This window comes from Phoxinus phoxinus, assembly GCF_949152265.1.
Source record: "Phoxinus phoxinus genome assembly, chromosome: 2".
NCBI lineage: Eukaryota > Metazoa > Chordata > Actinopteri > Cypriniformes > Leuciscidae > Phoxinus > Phoxinus phoxinus.
Window position 1 is genome coordinate 50996616 of NC_136877.1, and position 15772 is coordinate 51012387.

The 15772-nt window shown below is 37.3% G+C and overlaps 2 protein-coding genes across 2 annotated transcripts in view; both read right to left on the reverse strand.

Annotated features, from left to right (window-relative positions):
* Window positions 1–15772, reverse strand: part of LOC306992573 (uncharacterized protein) — an 868003-nt gene that overhangs the window by 683315 nt on the left and 168916 nt on the right. The window lies entirely within an intron of this gene.
* LOC306994512 (macrophage mannose receptor 1-like) lies at window positions 560–8245 on the reverse strand. The gene is made up of 5 exons (XM_079605057.1): window positions 8202–8245; window positions 7982–8020; window positions 7524–7889; window positions 2149–2493; window positions 560–1984 (listed from the first exon to the last, which is right to left on the reverse strand). Exons 2-5 carry the CDS (start codon window positions 8016–8018, stop codon window positions 1623–1625), a joined length of 1110 nt encoding a protein of 369 aa, XP_079461183.1. The 5' UTR covers window positions 8019–8020; window positions 8202–8245; the 3' UTR covers window positions 560–1622.

Sequence of the window (15772 nt, forward strand, 5' to 3'; positions counted from 1 at the left end):
TCATAAGTGAAGATTATGCACCAGTATTTAGAACACATGAATGGGAAAGTGTATCCAAACTTTTGACTGATTCTGTACTATAATAAATAATATTGCTACTGTATTGTAATATACGCATAAATAATATTGGTCAGGCTTTTTTTACTCGCTAATATCGGTATCGGCCCCCACAAATCCATATCGGTCGGGCTCTAAGATGTAGTAAACTACTTTTGCCATATTGCTGTAGCTTAGCTTGCCACATTTCCCAGGGTGGTAGCATCAGTGTAGTGAAGCTACATTTGATGGAAGGTAACTGCTAGCTTAGCTACATTGCTTGCCCAACACTGGCTATTTATAGCACTCTCAGTGGATAGACCTACTATGTGTGTGATGTGGTTTATGTTAATTTATAATGTTGGTGTGCATTTTATGGCTTTATTTATGTTTAATGTTAATTATGTTAGGGTTGATTATATTTCATATTTTGAAAATACATAAAAGTATGTATTTGTATTGTGTTTCCATGATCTAACATCACAATGACATATGATCGTAGAGAGGTAGGCCTAATATTGTTGCAAATTATGACATACCTGCAGTTTATTAATGACAGGACAGGAAGTAATGCATCACAAACACAAACACACCCTCAGGTCTGTGGAGAGTGCGAGAAAAGAGAAAAAGTGAAGCCCTGCCCCCATTAACACTGTAACTACATCTGATCAATTACTCCAAGTGATCACATTGCTACAAATATACAATTTTAGACATAAAAAGACAATACTCTTGACAAAAAAAAAAAAAGACTGCATGATGTTTTTGAAGCGTAATCCACCATTTTAATTATATTAAAGAACCAAATTCACCAAAGAACCCTGCCGTTTAAAAATAGCCGCGGGCGGCAACTTAAAACCAACCCATAAACAGCTCATTAACACAAAACTCCGGATATGCACAAAAATAACGACATTCAAACACATTAAGTGACTCAATCCAGCACCAAAACATGTCATCCATCGATATTGACCAAAATCTTGACTTCATCTATTATATTTTCACACTTTATCACAGAGCTCATCAACATACCTATCTCGCGCTCAAGCCCAAAGCTGTTCTAGCGAGAGCGGGACGCGATTGGGCAATTCAGTAAGTGGAAATGACATCACTCAAACATAAAACTCAATATATTTATAACAAATATGAACAGTTTTATCCGACTCTTAAAATGATATGAACAGCAATAGCTGCACAGAGACACAAAAATAAAATAGACAAATATATTTAAATGATTTATATGGGGGAAGACGAAACTCAAATGACTACATAAGAATAAACCAGATTTATTTTGCTGAGACACAAATAATGATTATTCTTAAGAGCTGCTGCTCACTGAATCATATTCAAACAGTTATTGATACTAATAAGATTCGAGAAAAACATAAAGACGTATGCACACATCAGAAGAGATCCTTAAAACACACACATAGACATTTAAAAAAATAATAGTTGGTGTTAGAAAACTTTGATAATATCAAATTATGTCATGATAATTAACATACAGAAATAAAACAGATTATAAGAAAAATAATAAAGAATAAAAACAGTGAATGTAAAACAAACATTCACACGTCTTCTCACTCCTAAAATCTGCTGCAGATGAAGTTGAGTTTGTGAGTCTCAGGACGGCTGATCCAGCGCTGATCTCCTCCAGACTGAACTGCTCCTTTTCTCTTCTCAAGGCTGCAGTCTTCCGGTGTCGTGCCGTTCCCTGGAGCCCAGTTCTGATAGCACACGACCTCTCCGCTCAACCAGATCCACATGTTCATGCTGCAGAAGTTGTGTAAACCCAACCACACCGCCGCAGTAGACGCACGTTTAACCACATTCATCACCTCCTCCTGCATCTCTTCTGAATGAACCGAGACCAGATCCGTATAATTCTGTCTGCAGTATCTCATCGCTTCAGGCCACGTCAGATTCTCTCTGATCAGAATCAGTTTATCTGGACACAAAACACACCACAAGCAGAAACTAGAGAGAGACTGATCAAAAACAACATGCAGAACACACACTGTGGAGGAATCTGTCATGTCAGACATGTAGCGTGAGCTTTAAGATATCTGGAGCTGATGGATGGATTGTGTGTGTTTGTGAGGATCTGCTCACCTTCATAACACACAAAAGAAATTTGGATGTTGGAAGGGATGTCATTCCATTTTCCCAGAGCGTTCGGTCTGAATGCTGCACAGTTTTCATTTCCTCCAACATTATTAGGTTCAACAGTATTCCAGTATCTGAAAGAGGAGTTACTCTGATCTGACCACTGCCATGAGTCTCTGAACAGACCGATCCAGACATCATTAGATATGTGATTATCAGTGATGAACTTCTGAACCTGTTGATTCTCATTATGGTTCCTCACACTGACCAGATCACTGTGATTCTGTCTGCAGAAACTCTGAGCGTCTCTCCAGTTCTTCGTCTGATTGACAAAGACGAGTCCTGTGTTCACTTTAAAAACAACAAATGAAAACAGATTCATGAATCAGTTTGTTCATTATTTTTATTGTAGCATCTGGACCAATCAGACACACACAAACTATTCATTATATTTAATGAATAATCCACCAAACTCACTCTCCCAACAAAGGTCAATGAAACTTCCCCCAAAACTAACATCACAAATTAAGCCAGTGTTCTGTTACAGGACACCTTAAGACTGATAAGAGTGTACGACCCCAACATGTAATTTTGCAGAGGGCTGTGACACTCACTTCATTATTGCTGATGATAATGTAAAAACAATATCTATTGCTATTGTGATTGTCAAAACATTTGGTAGCCTAACTACACATAATTGTATTAAGTTTAGTGACAGCGTGCAATAATTGGTATAGGCTACTGCTTTTATTATTGCTTGATACACATTTTACAATTTCAATTTAATTATTGTGGTTTTATTCCGATCTTGATGCAATTTGGATACATACATATTAGGTACAGTAGATGTTAATTTTTCTCAAGAAAGAAAATCTCACCTAATGCTGTAAACATAAGCTACAAAACTATTTAAACTAGCATGTGCTCATGGAAGATTACTCCATCTGGTTCTGACCTCATGGGGGAGGGAGGGAACCTAGTATGTAAGTTTTCTTCTTGTATGTTTTGTCTTTATTGTTTTGAGCTCTTTAAATTGTACTATATCAAAATTATGTATGATTTAGAGTTGAAATGTCATGACAGTTTGTTTGTTTATGTCTTGTCACCTGTTTGTAAATTATAGGTTTCTCCCTAAAATGGTATTTCCCCCAAAATAGGAGGAGCTAAGGCCTATAAAAGAGGCAGCCATTTTAGAGGAGAGGGCGGAAGGTGGATAGATTGAATCTCGTTTGTATTTTGGGCCTGTACATTGGCATAGCCAACTTACATTTGTGTATTGTAAATCATTTTGATTTATTTCCTTGATATTATACTTTTTTTATATATATATATAGTTTTTTTTTTGTCCCTTACTTCCCAGTTGGATATTGATAGTGTTGGGCAGATCGAGGCTTCGTGAAGCAATGAAACAGTTGAAGCAAATGTGCCATATTGTTTCGAGGCTTCGAATCAATCCGACACCCGTCTCAACGGTGACACCTAGTGGTCACTTGCAGGTGTTGATCTAAAACAACCTTGACGAGCCATTAAAATTATTATTATTTTTTTTAATTTTTGTATTTTTCTAATAAGTGAAGCTTGTAACCTATAGGCTCATCACTGTGCATAAGGTTATTTTGGTCCTGCAAAATGAATATTAATAAAAGAAATCAAGCCACAATGTCTCACTTTTTTAGAGATTTTTATTCAAAAATATTAATTTCTCTGCTGTGGAAGGACTTAGCTTACTTCTTTTTTTACAGATAATTTCTCCAGCCTTTGAAAAAATCCTCTCACAAGGGACAGGAACCTGAACTGAGTGTGCCTGACATTGTAATTCAGAACAATCTAACACAGCTCCAACAAGAAAGATCCCACCTTAGCTGATTGTTTTAAGAATGTTAGCGAGAAGGAAGAACACAGCTGGTTGTACCCAAGACACAGAGGAGGGAGGTGTTAGCAATAGGACACTCTATCCCCTGGTCAGGTCACAAGTCGGGAAGGTTGAGGCCGTTAAGAATGCAGAAAGACCTAACACAAAGAAACAAGTTCCATCTTTCCTGGGGCTAATAGGCTGGTACCGGCGGTTCATACCGAACTTCTCCGCCCGGGCAGTTGCCCTGACTGACTTGACTAAAAAGAGCCAGGCAAACAAAGTGGTATGGACAACGGACTGCGAAAGAGCCTTTCAGGACTTTCAGGACTCATCATGCAAAGCACCAGTGCTCCAGAGGCCTGTTCCGGCTAGAGACTGATCGTCGGGCTCTGGCCTGGTTAGGCCAGATGAGAGACACCAATGCGCGAATCACAAGGTGGTTCCTGGCCATGCAACCTTTTGATTTTTGAAGTGCTTTACAGAACTGGGACTCAGAATTACACAGCTGACTTCCTCTCAAGGACACCTCAAGAGGTGTCTGGAGAAGGAGGGGGAAATGTCACAGACTGACTGTGACCCTGGACTTTTATTTTGAAGGGATTGATCATGGGTATGTGCACACAGCAATCTGTTCCCACTATTACACATACACACAAACTAAATGCTGGCAACTATACCATCCTCTTGTAGTTGTATTTTTGTAGCCCCTGTTTTTGTGTTGTAACATCCAATCAGTCGTCTCAAGTTGTTAGTTTTCAGTGCTTTGTCGGTTTAATGCTGTGATGTGATTAAATGTTTAATATTTTGTGACATGTTGGTCAAATTGCATTACACCAAAAAGAACACCAAAAACACTTTATACAATAAGAGTTTATTTAATTTAATTCAGTTACCAAGTTAACTTCAAGGCATTTCAAACAGCTACACATACATTCTGGGGCACCCCTCACTTGCCAAACCAGTACACCAGGAAAGTAGCCATATTTAAACTAGCATGTGCTCATGGAAGATTACTCCATCTGGTTCTGACCTCATGGGGGAGGGAGGGAACCTAGTATGTAAGTTTTCTTCTTGTATGTTTTGTCTTTATTGTTTTGAGCTCTTTAAATTGTACTATATCTAAATTATGTATGATTTAAAGTTGAAATGTCATGACAGTTTGTTTATGTCTTGTCACCTGTTTTTAAATTGTAGGTTTCTCCCTAAAATGGTATTTCCCCAAAAATAGGAGGAGCTAAGGCCTATAAAAGAGGCAGCCATTTTAGAGGAGAGGGCGGAAGGTGGAAAGATTGAATCTCGTTTTTGTATTTTGGGCCTGTACATTGGCATAGCCAACTTACATTCGTGTATTGTAAATCATTTTGATTTATTTCCTTGCTATTATACTTCATATATATATATATATATATATATATATAGTTTTTTTTTTGTCCATTACTACCCAGTTGGATATTTTTGCTACTATTTCTGCCCTTTGTCACATCATTTACACCTCAGGCCGCTGGTACATCCTAACATATCCATTGTGATTTTTTGTGATCATTTTATTGCAACTTTATATTTTCTCATCAGGTTTTGTTACACATTTCTCTGGAATACTGTATTCAGACACAAAGAGCTGAATGAGAATCATCAAACAGATGAAGATGTTAAACTGCAGCTAAATATGTTTGTTAACTAGTCCTTAGAAATATGTCAGTAAAAAAATAAATGCAAAAGTTTGAAGTGTAGACTAATAATACATACAAATTAATACTGTTAGTGTTTGTCTCATTTTTAGTCTGTTTGTTTTTTCATGTTGTAATTGACAGTGTCTGTGTGTTCAGTTAAAATTCATCTAAGGATGACGTTTTTTACAGGTTTGGGTTGATATTATTTTATTTTTTTGTATTACGATCTCCAAAACAAAATGACTAGCCTATAACATATTTCTGTAATACAGGTAACAATTGAACACAAGAAAATCAACTGACAAGATGAGAACTGAACTATGTTCTCAGGACAAGAGTTTTGTTCATAAATATCAAGATGGGACAAGTTGTTGTATGTCTATTTTATATTAAAATACTATGCATTCATTAAATCATTACAATTTATGTTTGTCAAAACAACGGTTTTATATTTAAAAAAATATAATTCTCTAGGCTCTCTTATGGCAGATTCCCTTTAAATATGGCCATGCGCTGTTGGTTGTTGAGTGGGAGACGGTGTTGTTTGAGCCGCTGCAGGCGTTTTGCCCTGTAAACGTATAATTTAATTCTGTAAACTGCCGGTTTGACTGTTATGCCAGCCAACCTTTTTAGATGCCTCCACTATTCGGTTGAGACTGTGCTGTTTGACTGTGCTGTATTGTATATAGACCTGTTAGCGGGTTCTGGCACTGGCTGTACTTGTTTTATTGTACTGAATCAGACTATATATTCTGTGCCTATTTGTATTGAATTTATATGAACAATGATGTTGAATGAATATGAAGTGGTCAACCACTATTTAGTACTGAGATGTATTTTGGAACTATTTATTACTGATAATATTGTTTATTAATAAGAGTACTTTTTTGATGGCTAAATGATTTATATTGCTATATGCAGTATTTAAAATTGAATCATATACATGATGATGAAATATGAAATTGTGACTGATAATATGATGACATTATGATTATGGTGATTTAGTTGCGATACTTGAAAACAGTGTTACTAATTTCTTGGTCCTGTTTTGTACAGGCCAGGTTTCATGTATGGATGGCAAGCTATTAGGCCTTGAGCCGAAGATTAAGAGTGCATGCATCTGCCGGTGCGGTAGGAGGCGCTGCAGCCACTCCCTTCACACACCCTCACACACATAAACACTGCCCTCATGAACTTTTCTTTCAAAGTATTGAACTCTGGCCTTTGCGTGGGCTGGGTGTGAACTGTTGCGGCTTCGAGCACACGGATCATTGTGTATGAATTTTGAAACCGCTTGGATTGGCTCAAAAAAATTGAATATCAATGTGCACATGTAAATTTTGTAAATACCTGTCATATTATTTAATTGTAATATACTCCACGGTAACACTTTATTTCGATAGTCCACTTTAGACATTATACTAACTATAAGTAACATGGCAACTACAAGTCAACTTATTCTACTAACCCGAACCCTAACATAACAGTCTACTACAGTCTACTAATATTCTAATGACAGTTAGTTGACATGTAGTTGCAAAGTTACTTATAGTCTGTAGAATGTCTAAAGTGGACTATAGTAATAAACCTACTCGACAACTTTGCACCGCAACCTTGTGTCTGTGTCTCATTGAACACAACCCTCCTTGAGCTGAACCTAGTTTAACTGATACTGGTCTACTATTTCTCCTATTTATATCTACCATTGCAGCACTTATACATGCTACAAGTCTCTCCTATATTTATGAGCACATTAAAAAGTAGCAGAATTTAGTTTTGTATTACAATTTTGTACAGTATATTGTGCATCTTTTTATAAATTAATGTTTGTTGTCATTTTATGGAGCTGCACTTACTGTTGTTAGATGAACTGCAGATGAAAGTCAGGCTGAGACTACATGACACATCATTCCATTCTCCATTTCTCATCATAGCACACTCAACTCTGCCATCAGGTTGTTTATCAGCCCAGTTCAGATAGAGCGCAGGTTCTCCTGAAGACCACTGCCATTTATCAACACTCGTCCTCTTCAGCCCAATCCAGACTAACTGATCACCTCCATCATTCACACTCTTCTTCAGCTCGTTCATGTCGCTCATGTTGTCAACGGTGGCCAGATCTGTGTAACGCTCTCTGCAGTGTCTCTGAGCTTCAGTCCAGGTCTTCGTCACGTTTATAAAGTGATACTGACGCTGAACACATTCAGATACGGAGCAGAGAGCTGTGAAAGAGAGGGTTTGATTTAATGCTTTTCATAACAGGATCAAACCTGAGGAAACTATAAACCATAAATAATACAACAAACACACTCACAAATGAGAAGAAGAATCAAATATAGAGTTTGGTCCATTTCTGAGGAAGAAACATTGAAAAACTCAAAAATAAATAAATAATAATAATAAAGTTGTAACATGATCATGTAATAAAAACATTTTAGCAACATAACTCGATTCACAATCATTGAGACAATATGTCTATAATATCAATAATATCTGAAAGTGTAATTGTGTTAGAAGAATGAACATGTTCTTACTTTAGAGGTTGTGTGTTTCTGTCCTGAGTCTGATGTTTCTGTCTGCAGATTTAAACTACGTGATTATTATATCTGCTGTCATCCCTCATTCAGCTCATCACATCATTTGTGTATGGTTCTGAAATTAATTTTCATATATTCTAATTCCTCCTTATTTGTAAATTTGCCCCCCTCTTTTCCTTTATTTGCATATTGTCAGTCAATATCAGTCATGGGCCTTAATCAGAAAATATATACACATTTACATTCATCATTTATTTTTTAACATTCACAACTAAACAGCTGATTTAAAGGGGTGGTTCGGGATTTTGGACATCGGACCTCATTTTCAAGTTAGCCTGGTTGTTATTCATCAGTGGAGACAGTTTTCAAAAAATTTCATCCAGTCCTTCCAGTTGCATAGTTCGCCCATGCTAGGCTAGCGCGAGTCATAACTCGTCCAACTTATGCTGGACTGTATAACTCGTGTTACATCCCTGTTCAATTTGACATGTTTGTGTTTCTCTGTTTTGGTCACTTTTCATCTGTTTGTGTGTGAACTGAACAACCCACTAATGATCTGACTGATGAGTGTTGAGTTCATTAGTGAAGACTGGTGATACTGGTTACTGAGAGCCTGTAAAAAACCCTGTTTGAGGATCCAGTCAAAGAGAAAGAAACGTGTGTGAGATGAAGGAGAGAGTTTGATTATTGAGAGAGTACGAGTGCTTCTCAGTTCTTATGTGTGCATCCTCGTTTCCTCTCCTCGCGTCTCAGCTCCAGCCCTGTAGGACACGAGGGAACGCTGCAAGGAAAGAAAATGAGGGCGGAGGAATCGAAGGAAAGCTTAGGCCTATTTGTATATAGGAATACTCTTGATCCCTCGAGTGTCACTTCACTGTGTCATCAGCAGCGCTCAAAGGATCTGCCCTTATGTTGAAGTTTAGTTATTCAAGAAATTCATAATTAATAATAAAGCAAGATACCCTGCTGAAAAATGTGTAAGGGTAAAGTATAAATTATAGTTATTGTGACCGATGTGAAGGGAGAGGAGAATTTATACATGCGTCACTTTTAGTCAATACAACTCTTTGGCAAAGGATCTACCAGTGTATCCTCACTCATGACTCCTCGATCCTCGCGGTGCAGTTAGAGAATCGAGATGTCCTTCAAGATGGCTGAGCTCGATCGGTTTCCGGGTCATAGGATAGAGGAAGGAGCGAGGAGACGAGGAGGGATATTGAGAAGCACCCATTGTGTTGAGAGGAGGGTTTGAAAACTTTTTTCCTCTTTTGAGAACCGAGATCGCTGGTGTTGAGAAGGAGACACGAAAGACATTCACAGAGATGAGAGAATAGACTTTCATTCCCCTGAAGTCCATTTCTAATGTTAGTAAAGGTTGTTGGACTCATTAACTCGCTGAAATAATATCATCATCCTCTGCTGTTTCAGAATAAATTTGTCTTTATTTCCTCCATCTATTAATCTTTACTGTCTATAATACTTGATTGTGATTGGCTGGAATGCGGACATTAAAACATTGTTTGTAACTCTTTGTGAAAATGTCATACTCCTTCTGTTTACTGTTTCTTTGTTTATAAAACATGAACACATTTGCATGTAAACACATCCTCATCACTCATTTGATTTTGAAGTCCACATTTAGACATTCAGGATGGACAATATTTACATCTCTGACGTAAAACAGGAGAGACAGAGTGTTATTGTTCTAGTCGTATTTCATAAAATTTCATTCAGTCTTATTCATCTGTTAGTTTTACTGAAACAAAAGAAAATTTACACTATAATTGAGTCCCAATTCAGATCTGAATCCTTCGAAGTCCAGTAAGTAAGGTAAAGTAAATGTGATTGTTGTTAAATGAGATGCTCTAAAATACGGAGGATTTCCTGTTTACATCACCAGCTGTTCCCGCCCACCGCTGCTGGCACCTAGCAACTGTGACAGAACATTTTGACAGACTATTAAATACAAAAATGGAGCCAGAAAGTTTTTTTTGTTTTTTGTTTTTTTGTTTTTTGAAGCCACCCGGCATATCTCACGCTGTGACAAGACCATAGACAGTTAAAAATAAGTATTGTATATTTCTCATGTTATTTAACTGATATTTCATTTCATATTTGAAATAAGCAGGGTAGGGTTGCACCAGCCATTCATAAGTTCTTTCTTAAATTGGAACGTAAAGTCCACAGAGGCTTAGTAACAACTAGCTAGTTTTTTACTAACTCTGTACTTTATTCCGTTTCACCATTTGTTCATAAGGCAGAACGTAGCTAGTAGGTCATAAGCTCTCCGTAAAGTAATGTGTAGTCACATAATATGACGTTTACCCTCGATCCAATAGCAGCCTTCAAATACATGAGCATTGTGTTGAAATGCTGTGAATTTCAGTTTATCCTTCAACTTCTTTTGCCACGTTACTAACGGTAAAAATACATTTACATTAAATACGATACTTGATCATGAATAACATAAGTGTTTTTATATGTAAATAACATTCAGAAACTGTATTTGAAATGAAATTAATAAGGATCAATAAATAAATATTGATACAAAAAACATAAGAAATCACGTTTATTGATTATGACTGATATTTGACATGCACAACATGGACCGATGCACACAGCGGCGCGCTGTTTAGGGCGGGTTCATGTAAAGAGCCACTAACAAAGTCATCTTTTCACATAATGTTCTCTCTCTTAAAATGTAAGCGAGTGTAAATGTCAGCATTATTATATATGTCTATAGAATTGAATTCTGTCAGGTAAACAAGAGCTTATTGATGCAGTTCAGTCCGATATATTCTTCCAACCGTTACTCCCGATCGGAGGCTGCCGTACATATTTAGTTTATACGTGGAGTTACGCTTCAACTAAGTTTAATAGTGCAACGCAAAAATATTTAGAAGTGCGTAAGTCGTAACTTAGTGTCCATTTATGTCAAAACTAGGCTAAGTTGTAACTTACGGACAGCTGGAGCAACCGGCCCCAGTAGTGGAGCACCTCTCTAACAACACCTCATCCAGCAGGACAAACCACGCTCCAGTTGCAGAAGGGGGTTTCCCATTAATTTGCATTCTTTGTAATTTTTTATTTAATTTGTTTTGGCCTTCCCCCCAGAAACATCCAAAAACAAAAGAAAAAGGAAACGTTCATGAAGCATGTTTACATCTGACACAGCCAGATTGACACTAAAACTCATAGAAATCATATTTAAATGCCTAAATTTGGTTTAACTGTGATCTGACAAAGCTTGGATGACAGCAAAAATACAACAAAGTGTATTTTGAGTAAGTTAAAACACAATATTGATATTTAAACATGAATCATCGGCCGCTACCGAAGCATAACCTGACATTTTCTTTGAAAGTATCCGGTCGTCACTTACACACAATGAATCTTGGGATAGTTTGCGAAGGATCCACTCCTTCACGGCCCGGGGAAAGAAGAAAGCATTTAGGGCACATTCAAAAGAACCTTTAAAAGGGAAAGTCACGAGATGCTGCACTTGATTCAGCACATATGAGAACGTTGTTGTGTGTGACCAGCTGTGAATACAGCTGTGTGCAACACATCAATGGAAATGACTTTGAACTTTTATAGCCTCAGACAGTGACGTCATCAGAATGCACACGCGTCAGAGGATATAATTAGATGTGCCACAGGTGCATCGACAGGTATAATTTTGTCTGAAGACCAGTCCTGGGACATCCTCAGTGCTGCAATAAAGCAGCATCTCGTTCCCGATTTTCAGGTAACAGGGTTACAGTTACGTAACTCGAGACGTTCCCTTTCAAAAGCTACTCTCAATACTTGCGCATATGGGAATGAGAATACCCACGCCGGTGCACTGTGGATTTCTGGACCCCTTACGGTTGTGTAGTGTGTGCGCACAAGAACGTGAATAAGGTCTCAGACATGAGCTTGTGATGTCGACTCAAGGATGTGAGAGCCCGGAGTAACATGAACATCCACACTATAACATCTTATGAATGTGTGTAGAGAGGACCAGCCTGCCGCATCACAAACATGTTGTTGTGAACGGCGGAGGACAGAAGGCCTCAAGAGTGAGCCGATGTACGGTCGAGAAAGGGACCTTTGGCAGGTAGTCAGGATGAGGATGCAAGATTACTTTCACTATTCCTGGGGCAAAATCTAGGCAGGATGGCGAGACCGACAGAGCCTGCAAATCTCCAATTCTTTTCAAAGAAGCGAGAGCCATAAGAAAAAAACATGTTTAGAGTCAGAAGCTTGTCAGGCATTGACTCTCGAGGTTCAAAGGGGTTCTCAACCAGACACTCAAGGACTTAAGCTAAGTCCCACAAAGGGATCTTGGTTCTAAAAGGAGGCCTCAGTCATCTGGCCCCACGACTGGAACGAGCAAGCAGAGGATGCTCCCCGAGTGGCACCCCGTCAATCAAGGTGTGGCAGACCAATACACTGCCACATAAACCCTGAGAGTCGCTGATATCATTTTCCTGCAGGAAGTCCAGCACTGAAGCAATCTGGCATTAACTGGATCTGTATTACGTGCAGTGCACCACCTTTCAAAGACACCCAATTTATTAGCATAACGTCCTCTAGTGGAGGGAGGCCTAGCACTGAGAATGGTCTCTATGACATCAGCTGAAAACCCAGTGTCTCTTTTGGTATCCTGTGGACATGTTTCTCTGTCTTCACGAACTCCCCTGAAACACAATTAAAATATAAAGGATTAGGTTACACTTAACAACTACATGTCAACTAACTCTCATTAGAGTATTAGTAGACTGTCTGCTTAATATCTAGCTCAGTGATAGTGTGTAGTGATGGTCCCCCAACAGACATTCACAGACTAGCAGGGATATCCTGTGGCAGAATATCTGAGAAGTCTGTGGCAGTTTGTGCAATAGATGCATGTACATTCTTGAACCAGAAGAGGCATTTTCTTTCTTATCCGTTTGAATGTAGGCAGTTGTGTTTTCAATTCTCCTGAATGTAAGCTGATGGTCGATCATCAAAATTCCCCTATTTTTATAGTAATCTTCCAGTCACAAAAGTTTCTAGTTTTAGCTTTTACGTTCTGCCTTTAGTTTTTAGTTTTAGAAAAAAAAAACACATTGGAAAACTCAGAAATTAAACATTCCCATATTCATTTAGGAGTAAAATAAGACAATTTCCATTAGTATCGTAACAGCCGCATTGCTGCAGGAATTCACTGTATATAATCATTGAGACAATATTAATGTGGCGAGCAGGACGAGGTTGAGGGACGTGAGAGAACGGCGTGAGACCAGTGGCGTGATTAATAATGAGCGACACCTGCGCGACGCACTCGCGCCGTTCTCTCACATCCCTCAACCTCGTTCTGCTCGCCACAATTAACATCTGAAAGTGTAATTGTGTTTGAAGAATGAACATGTTCTTACTTTAGAGGTCGTGTGTTTCTGTCCTGAGTCTGATGTTTCTGTCTGCAGATTTAAACTACGTGATTATTATATCTGCTCTCATCCCTCATTCAGCTCATCACATCATTTGTGTATTACTCTAGAAAAAGCATTTTTCATTTTTATTCTTCATTCATGTGTCTCTACATATTTTCTCTGTGTTGGTCATTGGTGCTGTAATTCTTTGGAAACATGTACATTTGAATGTGAGTGAAGGATCTGTATATATATTGCATTTCTATAGCAATTCACAGGAAAAATTCACCTCAGTATTTGCATTTTCTATTCTTATCATTTGTTTTCACCATCGATAATGTCAGTGACTAATAGCATGTTTCTGCATCCCAAACACAATATTTAAGACGCAGTCTGTGTCTCCATCAGAACTATATTTCTTAATATCTCTATATGCACACAATGTAATGGTCAACAACGTACATGTGCAAAGAAAAGAGAAAAAGCAACAGCAGCAAAACACAACTCTTTAATCATGGAAATCAGCAGCACAGAAAACGTCTCAGGTTACAACTGTAACCCTAGTTCCCTGAGAAGGGTACGAGACGATGCGTCGATGACGCTTTGGGAACACTCCTGCGTGATTGCGTCTGAAGCACTTGTGTCAACTAGTCCAGTGGTTCACAACCTTTTTTTGTCTGAGACCCCCTTTTTCCCAAGAAAATATTTTAGGGCCCCCCTTCACATTTAACCCATTTGTGCCCACATTTTTCTGAATGGTTTCATGCATATAGTCGTGTTAATAGTGTCCTATATGAACATATTCTGCATTTATTTTCCCCAGGTTTTTTTTTTTTTCTTGAAAATCGTATTTGAATGTGCGGAAACTATAGTTGCCGGTGGGCAAATATGTTGTATGCACCCCCTCAATGTAAAATATGAATAGGAGGAGAACATTGGAAGAGGTGTTAGTGAGATTCTTAAATCTTAAAACACAACAAACAATAAATCCATTTGTCTTAAACCTTGTGCACTGTTCGGGGTCTTTTTGACCCACATTTCTAATTTTCATTCATGGATAACATGGATAATTTGACACAGTTTAGTGTAAGATTTTTGCACATCTTTTGGAAAATGCAGTTTTTAAAGTAACAAATTATCACTTTAACCAGTAGATGGCTATTTGCTATTTGACTAACTGAAAGACATATTTTCACAACTTTTTCCAGTTGTATTTATATACATATTATGAATTAATAATAATATGTAGTTATGAATCTATCTGGAAAAATTTGTGAAAAGATGTCTTTTAGAGCTCTGCAGCCATCTACTGGTTAAAGTGATATATTTTTTTACTTTTAAAACGGAATTTTCCGAAATATGGGCCAAAATCTTACACTAAACCATGTCAAATTATCCATTTTATCTTAATGAATGAAATTTAGAAATGTGGGTCTTTTATAAGGTGAATTTGACATAAAAAAAAATGTCAAATGTTTTTTTTATATATCTTAAAATACTTTTCTATATATTAAAAATATTTTTTTTTACATTTATTTATATACATTTTGTGGAGTAAAAATGTCCAAATGTGAAGTAAAAACATTAATAAACTGAGTAAAATGACATTGTGAAAACAAAAACAAAAAACAAATGTTTTGTTACAATATTAGCCTACATTTTGTTGCCTGGGGTCTCTAAGACTCCAAACAGCCCGACTGTAAACCACAAACGAAACACGCACAAGGGTTAAAGTGGTGGAACAAAGTTCAGAACAAAGTGCAGCCATACCAGGGCATTGTGTATCAAAAAGTTAAATGAAAATAAATAAATAAATACAAATAAATAGAATGAAGAAAAAAATATATCTATATAACAAACAAAAAACAAAATGGCAAATAACAAAAATAACAGTGCATACAGATGTCATTTAAAGGGTTAAGTTATGTTTATGCACTAAACAAGACCAATAACCTTGATTTATTAACCTATTAACACAGTATAATCCATTTTCCCATGATATATGTACTTACAAGGCATTTGCCCACCGGCAACTATAGTTGCCGCTTGGACTTTTGACTAAGTATATAAAAAACTATAGATCTCTTGTAAGATTTATTTTGTTTGGATGATTCTAGAGACCTTCATGATTATGTAGATATATATATGTCAACAAAAAAAAATCTTATTATT